Genomic DNA, 10,701 nt, shown 5'->3' on the forward strand with positions numbered 1-10,701 from the left:
TACCCTTCGTATCAAAAAGTAATTGATGAAAAACTTTTGGATCTTTTTAAGGTGCACAATTTTTTATTTCTCTTCTTTTCTCCGCATCTTGCACAGTTTGATTACTAAATTAAATTTATGATTTTTCATTATTTTTGGTTCTTTCAAAATTTGAATTTTCGATTATTCAAAACAATCTGAAAAGTTGTTATGATAATCTTGTCATCGTGCACGTAAATGTGTATATTATTTGAATGTGTTGCATGAATCAAAATTAGAGAAAATAAACGGATTAATTCAAAATGATTCAAATTTAAGACTACAAATTTGTAAATACGGTTTCCTGTACCATTTTTCGGCATAAATTTGTACAATTTTGCAATCATTCTCCAATAAATGAAGAATTATATAACACATGAAATGTAACCCTTTTTCTACATTTTATTTATTCGCATTATAATAGAGAAGTGAAATCAGTGACATCCTGGCACAGCACAAATATTTCAATTTACTTTAACTTTGTTTATTTTTCAATATCCTGATTTCACTTCATACGGCGAGACACAACTTTTTTGAACTTAACAAAATTTGAAGTTTGTTGACGAAAACATAACCTCAACGAACACTAGAATGGCGGCGCCAAGATATTTTAAGAAAATATTACCCCCACTTATGCCCCTACAGTAGAGCCATCTACAAGGAGGTGGATAACTTCAAAAGTATGTGTGATCACACGCGCCCATGGGAGTCGACCCAGCCTGACCTCGGAGGATCTTGGACATATTGTTAGATACAATCCTGCACACAAATCTGCACATTTAATATTGATGGTCTCTACACAGGGACAGAGCCAAGCAACTAGTGAACCCTCGCGGATTAATTCCTAGACAGGTTTGTACATATGATCCTAAAAAAGTTCCTGCATATGAACCCACATCTAAAAACACTCTCTGAAAGAACCTGTACAGGATCATTAAAAGGTTAGGTTGCATACAGGTTCCTTTGCAGGATCACGAGCAGTTTTCTTCTCCAAAATATTGTAAAGGAACCATCAAGATTGCATGTACAGGTTCGCGTGCAGGTTCGTGTCCAGGAAAATGTCCAGGATCCTCCAATGTTCCTGTACAGAAACTTTTTGCTTGGAATTGAGACTCATTTTGCGTGGCCTCTAGTCTAGGATTATATTAGGGTGCTAATACTTATCGAGCATATGGTCAAATCCATTTCCTCGCGACATCTAGATATCACGAAAGTATGTTTATTAGCCTGATTCAATAAAGTTAAATCAGTAGTTAAGGAAATGATCATAAAGACTCAACCTTGGGTTAGTGTCCGTACTACCCTAAGTCGAATGACGTGCGTTAGCATCACATTCGTCGAGTAATGACCATCCTTTAACGCAGCAGTAGTCCACCAGATTTCGCCATTCCTCAGATGATGTGTCCTAGAAGCCAAATGGCAAGTATGCTGAACAAATCTCCCTAGTTTGCCTTCTGCCTCCTAAATAGTGCTTAATCTTTATTGCCATCAAGTTCATAAAAAAGAACCTTCATAATCCAATACATTTAATACCGCCTGTAAAATACAGTGTTGCCCTAGGTGTTTCTACGGAACTATCATAAATGACTGATCCGCTTTTGTTACTTAATTCTTTAACTTTCGCCTTGTAAGCCCAATGTTCTTCTATTAAGGTCTGCTTAAGATAACAGACGTTTCTTTTGCGTGGTGAAGGGTTATCTGGATAACATCCAGACTCGAAGCGGGACATCTAGTATTCATTTTAACTTCCAGTTGCCTCTTCCAGTTTTTACGAAGAAAAATCCGGAGCTCTGTGTACGGGCGGAACTTTGGATTTTGATAGGATCTTCATATTGATTCTTTCTAACCCATAGTGAGACCTGCAATATATCTTTTTGACACTCTCGACCACCCTTGGCTGTGCAGTTATTACAGGTTGGGTAACTTGACTACTCGCCTTGACATCGATAATCTTACATCCTCCCGTTTAAATGGCTGGGTTTAGGACTGCCATCCCTTTAGAAAGCTAGCATCTCTTCTGGCCTTGGGAGGTATTCTCTGTAGATCTGTTTGATCTTAGCTCTCGTTGTAGGTTGTGATCCGCTAACAGATTCAATGAGTCAAGTTAGGGACTCGTTATTCGAACAGATGACGATAAAAGTATAATTTTTCAAGCGGCAATCTTAAAATCTTAGGATGACTTCTCCAGGTTGCACTCTATCGATTTTCTTCTCTAATGCCGCTTAAATTCCCTAGGCGTGATCTTCATCGAGTTTGATCATTGGGAACCCCTGGGCGACTATGGCCACTTTCAGGTGACTTTGAAGAGTCTGAATATAAGTCTGCTATAAGAGACTATGGGGCCTTTAGTCGCATCTTCTTTTGTTTCCAGGTTTCATTTGGTCTGTTGCTATCAGAACCGCCCCTCTTGGCAGTCCCCGTCTGGCTAGAGTGGCTTCATTCGATTTATTTAATAATTGGTGTCTCAACCTCTTCCTAGCAGTTCCCTACAATTTAAGTCCTCATGGTTTTTCCGTTTGGGTTGCCCTCCCCTCCACGGCATTAGTATCGCCAGAATTACTCCCAGATGGTTCCTCCCTTCGAAGTGGTGTTTCAAATACTATTAATATGGGATTTGTAAGCTTCCATGCTGCGCTACCCGTGATGGCACCTTTTTATTTTGTCCTGCCGACATAGGGCCTTCTCATTTGGACACTTTAACTTCTAGATTCCGAAGTATGTTCTAAGGCTCCTTCAGTAATTTCTATCTTGAGAGGGATTGCTCATTTTTCCACAAGCGTCGTTGCCGAATCCCCCTGAGTGTTTTTTTTGTATTTTTAAAAATTGTTTTGTTTCTGCGAGTAGCTAGAGAAATATTTAGTCAATTTCTATAGAGCACTGCTGAGAGTTCGCCTGGTATCCAAGAGACACCGTGTAGATCACCACACCTTGGTAACACTGAGGCCTCGACACGTTAGTTCACGACTTAGTTTAGGGAGCTGTTTTGGGAATCGAGAGCTACCTGATTTTGGCTGCTCAGTCGAATTCACGCTAAAATTTCCATTACTAACCACAAACTCTTACCCATCAGGGTAGTCCACGTTGCGGCTTCCGGGTCGTCGCTACCTACAGGAGTTCTTAAGCCTCCTAATCGTGGCTAGGGCCAAACTTTAATTCTGCTTGGACAGGAAAAAATAATATCCCATCATAAGGAGTAGTCGAGTAGTTAAAATTTATCGTTCTTGGTTGACAATGATCTTTTTTGGTTGAAATTTAATTTCTAGTTGTTGCAAATTACACTATTTATTTTAAACGACACTTTTTTACATTCTCATCAGAGTAATTTGTGTAAAATTGGCCCCGCTCCCGTTTTTGTCAAATAACCGCATTTTGAAACCCACACGGAGAAAAAAGTTCAGTGGCTCCCACCCTAGGAAGGGTTAGAGCTACTAAACGGAATAGTACATTATGGACGGCCAGTACAACTGTAGAACCTACTGAACGTGTGTTTAGTCGATATACATATTGAAGATGAGTGCGTTCTACTGAACAAGAATCGTATATGCGACTGCGTGCGCAGTAGTTGCTACTCTTCAGTGATTAGTAATAATAATGCTAATCAACGAGCCTAACCATTCGGCTATCGGGACTAGTTGTCAGCAGCTTGAAAACCCAGGAATGAAGTCTTAAGCACATACAAATTAGAATTATATGGTCTGAACATTCTAATTTTTCAGTTTACACCAAAAGTATGAAAATAAGATATTTTATTTTACTAAATGTATTATTCATATTTGTTTCAAAAATTTAATGTTTGAATTAAAAAAAACTTATTCATGTAAAAGTCACTTTTTGACAGTAAAATTAGAATTAAAAATAAAACTAAAATAAAAATCAAATAAAACTAAAATTAAAATTCATTACAAATTAGAATTATATGGTTTGATCATTCTAATTTTTTGGTCACACTCCAGGTTGTAATCATGGCCCAATTCGAATTTAGGAGTCAATCCGTGTTTTCCAAGCAGACGATGGCATAATCGCAGCTGCTCTTCAACGGCAATAGTATTCATTTAAAATGTCTTCCATAATAATTAATACAACAAACACGATCACACGCGATCGGCTGTCAGTCAGCGTATCAGAGAGGTTAAGCTTATAGTTTAACTCAGGAGCGTCAGATGGTTATACAGTTGATTTTACTGAACAGATAGCGTTCGTACTCTTCTGTTCAGTAGAATCAACAGAACGTTGTTTAGTGTTTCTGAATCAATGAGTAGTTGCTATTACTATAAATCAGCTTACTGAACGTAAATAGTAGCATATACTCTACCAGTTCTCTCCGTGCACTGAATCCAAAAAACAGGTTTTACGAATGTGTCTGTCTCTGTTCGTTCGTTACTTAGTGTGTCAGGAAATTTTTAGTTTGTTTAGCACGATGACTTTCGAAAGCATTGATAAATTTAATTGGACTTTGTTTTTCTTTTTTAGTTTTTTAAATTTAAGTTCACTTTCGTTAGTCAGCCATTTTGACTAAAAATTCAAAATGTAGGATCATTTTCAACAGTTTTGAGACTACTTTTTTTACATTATCATTATTTATGATTGAGAAAGTATTAGAATTGTCGGAAATTTGACATCACACTTTTTCAACGGATCTCCACGTTTCGGGACCCCTGAATCCGAAAATCATGTTTTAACGATGGCGTCTGTCTGTCTGTCTGTCCGGCCGTCCGTCCGTAAGCACGATAACTCTAAAAAAAGTAACGAATCAAATTCATTTTTGGGCACAATTTTTTTAGGTCCTAAAAGAAAGGAGGAGTTCGTGAACCAGCCATTTTTGATGAAAATTCAAAAAGTGAGCGCATTTTGAAAATTTTTGAGACAACTTTTTTCTGAATTTGAATATTCTATGTACGGATATGTATAGTATTTCTAGAAAACAAACGAAAATGAACATTTTATGCCAGAAAGCGCACGTCATGAAAAAAAACTCAGGCCTCCATTCCATGCACCAGAACGGCCGGATCTCGGAATGGCCGTTATGGTGCATGGACTGGAGGCCTCAAAGGAAAAAAAAGTTTAGTTTTGACCACCTTATGTAACGGTTCGTTTCGCTTCGCCTGCGTATAGTCCCACCGGACGCTTCAGTCTGGCCAGGGTTTCTGGAGTTGGGGCAGGTTTTACAAGGAAACGAACAACCGGTTTAGAATATAAAAAGATGACCAATATATTTTCCTATAAGAATTCATTTCTAATTAAGTTCTAAGTGTGGTTGTGTCATGTGATCGCGTGCGTGTTGGTGTGTAGTGTGATCGTGCATGTGTGTCGTTGCCATTCTCAAGTGGTGTGGTTCGAACGTACAAGAAAGTGAGTGTTGTCGGTGAGAGTGTGGTTATTAGGTGGTAAGCTGCGCGTCGGGTAACGGCGACGGATCGGAGCGTGTAACGTGCCGGGCGTAGCTCCCCAGAGCGGTAGTCTTAGGGCTGTCCTGGGGCCGTACTCTGGAAACAAGAAATGAAATGGGGGCGTCGGGTTAACTGTGTATACAGGTATCGCTCCTGCGCGCGAGGAGTCGGGGAAGCAGGGACCCCCCCCCCACGGTCGGTTCAAGTCAGGTACAGGAGGGGGGAGGTCGTGGGTTTCACTGCCGTCAGAGGCTGGAGTTCGCCCAGGGGGTTGCCTTCCTTGAGTTGGTTCCAGGGAACGAGAGCAGGAGCGGAGCCACGGGTAGGCCGGACAGGAGCACCTGACGCCGACGTACCCTACACTCGAAGGGTGGCCACGGGGGTACCCGTCGACCAAGCCGGCTACGAGGAGCGGGATCAGACGGAGCGGAGCCGCGGCTAGGCCGGTCAGGGGCACCTGACGCCGACGTACCCTACACTCGAAGGGCGGCCACGGGGGGACCCGTCGATCGCCGACCAAGTTGGCTACTAGGAGCGGGATCAGGTGGAGCGGAGCTGCGAGTAGGCCGGACTGGGAGTGTAGGACGGCCAGGGGAGCTGCACCAGGTGAGAGATCTCCGATGTTACTCGGTTTACCGCACCCGGCGAACAGCCGTTTCTTTTTGCTTTTTAACAATTTTTATTCAATATGAACCAGGATTTGTACATAAAAAATATAATACAATAAGGTCTAAGATGAATACTGAAGAGGCACCCATTTCTCGATGAGAAATTTTATCCTATTAAATAATCTATTTGATTTCGTTTACTTTTCTAATTATTTATCACAATCGAATTAATTCTGATATGAGTATCGGGTAAAAAGTTGTGTAAAAACTCATAAAGTTACAGCCGTTTCTGCGTCGCGCAGCTGGGTATATAGCCGGTGTCTGCGCTGCGCGTCGGCGCACTGGACGCTGGTGAGTGGAAGGGAGCAACATCGGTGGACCTGTGTGCGCGGTGGCCTGGGTGCTATGTAACGGTTTTCTACAACCGTACAAGATTATCGTAACAACTTTTTGAATTTTTCTGGAAAATCAAGAATTCAAATCTAGATTGCACAAAAAATAATGAAAAATTCCATTTTTCAGTAAAACTATGCAAGATACGATAAAATATGAATGGACAAAAATTGTGTACCTAAAAAAGATCAACCAATTTGTTACCATTTACTTTTTGATAAAGCGTGTATTTTTTGTTTCATTCGTAAAAAACTGCATTAAAAATAGAAAAATTGAATTATTACACGAACGACACATTTTTCGGAAACGACGCAAGGGACGAAAAAAATTAATAAGCAATAGTTTTTCAGCCAAAAAGTATTCACAAACTCTTAATTCGTAATTTTTAGAAATGAAAAATACATTGTTTTTCAATCGTAAAAATTAGGATTGAAAATAAACAAATTCAAATTTTGGAAAAACGACATGAGAGACGGAAAAAAATGAAAAGAAAAAGGTTGTTCAACTAAAAAAGGTCTACAAATTAAATAATAAGTTTGAACATAAACAAATTCGGTTTTTGGAAAAACGGCATAAGAGACGAGAAAAATGAAAAGAAAAAGGTTGTTTAACTAAAAAATATCTACAAATTAAATAATAAGATTGAAAATAAAAAATTCAATTTATGGAAAAATGACACAAGAGACGAGAAAAATGAAAAGAAAAACGTTGTTCAACTAAGAAAGATCAACAAATTTATTATAAGCTCTTGTTATAAAAATACACTAAAAATAACGAAATTAATTATGTGGAAAAACGATACAATACTATATCTGCATAAGCAGTACCAGTCTGTGGTACAGAAATAAGTATAAAATACATTTTATATAATATGGTTGAACATAAAGTAGAAAATTTCACATTTAGGACAAAATTAAGTGCGAAGCACGAGTAACGTGATGATAATTAGTTCTTTAAAGCCGAAGAAGCTTTGACAAAAGAGAATTCACAATTACTTGATTACTGTTGTCGGTGCGCTCAAACTTGCGAGCCGCGCTAAATGAGCAATGAGAATGTGTCCGAGTAGCGTAAATCTTTTTTGACTGAAATTTCAACTATTTTTCTAAAAATGCAACACACACACACATCAACTAGACATTTCAAAAATTTAAAGCGCTTCACACTGAATTCAAAATGATAACTATATTAATTTTATTTTCGTGAATTTATTCCCTTATTTTCATGAAAAATCACCCTGTTTCTTGTTTTTCGAAATTCATTTTGCGCCGTGAAGTCTGATTATGGAATATTTGTCTGATGTAAGAAAAATTTTCAATTTTTCTGCAGGCAGTCCAAAAGCACCGGAAACAATATAAAGACCACACCGGACGTCTTCATCCCTTGGATTTGTTCAAAGGGGACGAATAATGCGTATCAGTTTGCACGGGGTCTAATTTGCTCGTATCTCTTCAAGTATCGGAATGCTAGATACATACGAGTACAAAGTACCTCCGGTACTTCCGCTCACGTATCAGAGAACGACGAAAACACCCTGCATACCAATTGCAATTGCATTGCATTTTAACGTTAACTTTTTTTTGAATTGAGAATGTTTTTCAAACTCACTCCTCTTGAGAAATGACCGAAGCCTGGCAACTTTCCAACCTCATTACAGATTATTCCGATAATGCAGGCATCTATTTTTCAAATTCTGGAAAGCAATTCTTTAAATTTTCAAGTCTGTATTAAATCCTTAGAGAAGATTTATTTAAGTACTGTATTTTTCTAAAAGAAGAGTCTTACCTATAGAATATATTTTTAAATTTATTCAAAAGGGTTTGAAATTAATTTACAGAAAATTAAGCAACCATTTTTCAAATTCTGGAATGTAATTCCTTAATCTTTCAACTCTTTATTACATCCTTAGAGGAGATTTATGTAAGTACGTACTGTATTTTTTTAAAAGAAGAGTTCTATCTATGGAATATATGTTTTTATTAATTCTAAAGGTTTTTAAATTAATTTCCAGAAAATGCAGACAACGATTTTTTAAATTCTGGATTGTAATTATTTAAATTTAGATCAAATTGTTTTATTAAATCGACAAGTTTTGACATTTATAATAATAATCTTCAATTTCATTTTTTTGCTTTGTCCGTATCAAAGCTTCTATGTTTCCGGTTACGTATCGTGTGCTTTTTTAAAATATATTTTTTTCAATGTTTACTCTTCACAATTTAACAATTTTTAATAAAAAAATTATTGAATTGAATTCATTTAAATTTTTAATCTCCCAAGTTAAACTATTCCAAAAAACGGATTAAAAGTTTAATCTTTTTGTATTATACACATTTATTATTGAAGGGTTTTCAATTTAAAATATAAAAAATGGAAGAACTTAAAACTTAAATTTTCTAAAATTGAAGAATTAAAATTAGCAAGTAGATCAAATTGAAGAATTTTCAATTGTAAATAATCTAAGTTCAAGAAATTTCAGTCGTGACTCGTTAAAATTGCAGAGACTAGAACTGTGTATCTTCAAAAATGAAATTAAAATTTATTTTTAATTTCCTAATAAAAATTGTTTAAGTTTTATGATTGAAAATCCTGTAATTTTAACGATTCACATTCAAAATTTCTTCAGTTTAGAAGATTTAGAATAAAAATTGAAAACTTGACTTTTAATCTTCAGTCATCTAAATTTTAGAATTTTTATTCATAGATCTTTAAAATCGAACAATTTTCAATTGTTAGTCTTAAAAATTCATTTTGATGCTTTACATTAAAAAATTTTTCAATTTCGAAAATGTAGAATTGAAACTTTGACTTTAATCCTCAAAATAATCAAAATTCATGAATTTTTATAAAAAAATTTTAAATTGATACTTTTAAATTTTCACTCTTTAAAATTGCAGAAAATTGAATTTATATTTATACTTGATTATAATTGCACAGTTTTTAATTTCAACCGTTCACAATTGAAAATTATGCAAGTTTTACAATGAAAAATTCTGTAATTTTAATGCTTCACGTTCGAAATGTCTTTAATTTTGAAGATGTAGAATTGAAATTTGGACTTTCAATCGTAAAAATCATAAAAATGCAGGAATTTTGATTTTGAAATTGCTTGAATTGAACAGTTTTTAATTTAAACATTTTACAACTAACAGTTATATTCGCTTAAAGTTTTACGATTAAAAAAGCTGTAATTTGTAAGATTTGTAATGAAAATTTCTTTAATTTTGAAGACTTAGAATTGAAAACTTGACTTAATCTTCAAAATTATCAAAAATTAAGAATGTTCATTTATACGTCTTTAAAATTGCACGGTTTTTAATTTCAAAATTTTACAAATATAAATTATGTACGCTTTAGGCTAAACTAATAAAATTAATATGATTTCAAGTTTAAATCTTAAAAATCATAGAAATTTTAATTGTGTATCTTCAAATTAAACTATAAGTAGAACTAAATTACAAACCTTAGAAAAAATCTTGAAAACTGAATATTTTGTAATTCTATATTTTCGTAATTTAAGAGTTCTCAAATTTCACTTTTCAAAATCAATTGTCAATATCTTACAATTGAAGATTTTTTACTTTGAAAATTTACAATTTTAAAATTTCTGCAATTTGCAAAATTTAGAATTGAAAACTTGACTCTTCATCTTCAAAATTATCAAAATTGAAGAATTTTATTTCTACATTTTTAAAACTTAACAGTTTTCAAGGGCAAGTCTTAAAAATTGAACTATTAAAAAAACATTTAAAATTAAATCATTTTAAATTAAATGCATTAAAAATTACCAAAATTTATAGTTTTAAATTGTAAAAAAGGAACAAGTTAGTGGATTTTTAATAGCAATCATCTTCAATATGGATCAGTGTAAAAACGTAAGATTTATAATTCCAAAATGTCTTTTAAGAACATCTTATTCCGATACAAAATCCCACGTAACCTTATTACACCCGACTCTCGGTTTAGGAATAGTATCAGGGGTTGTCCGCAAATAGCCTTGTTCCTAAATCCGGAAACTAACGAAGTAAACAGTCTGGTCCACCTGTACCCTTTCTAATTGCAATATACGATATTGCGCAATATAATAAACTGAGAACTTGCGCACTGCTGTCTTTTCGATGCGAAAGTCGTAACCGTCTCTCGCTCTGCGCGCTGAGAAACCGCGTGGGCCAGAATTTACTGAATTAGAAACTGGCTAGAAATTACTGAATTGCGAGTTTCTAAGCTAAGCGTCGGATGTAATTTTCTTCTTTGTTTCTACTTTATACTGGGATAAAGTTTTATTTTCAAATGAAAGT

At 35.3% G+C, this 10,701-nt stretch overlaps 1 protein-coding gene across 1 annotated transcript in view; it reads left to right on the plus strand.

Annotated features, from left to right (window-relative positions):
* The window catches only part of LOC117179813 (protein FAM166C-like), a 16,200-nt gene extending 8,039 nt beyond the window's left edge, over positions 1 to 8,161 (plus strand). The window contains exon 2 of the mRNA XM_033371943.1: positions 7,733 to 8,161. Within this exon, the coding sequence (XP_033227834.1) occupies positions 7,733 to 7,813 (81 nt within the window). The 3' untranslated portion in view covers positions 7,814 to 8,161. The remainder of the gene's footprint in view (positions 1 to 7,732) is intronic.
* Positions 8,162 to 10,701: the final 2,540 nt, after the last annotated feature.

The sequence above is a fragment of the Belonocnema kinseyi genome, chromosome 9 (genome assembly GCF_010883055.1).
Source record: "Belonocnema kinseyi isolate 2016_QV_RU_SX_M_011 chromosome 9, B_treatae_v1, whole genome shotgun sequence".
Taxonomy (NCBI): Eukaryota; Metazoa; Arthropoda; class Insecta; order Hymenoptera; family Cynipidae; genus Belonocnema; species Belonocnema kinseyi.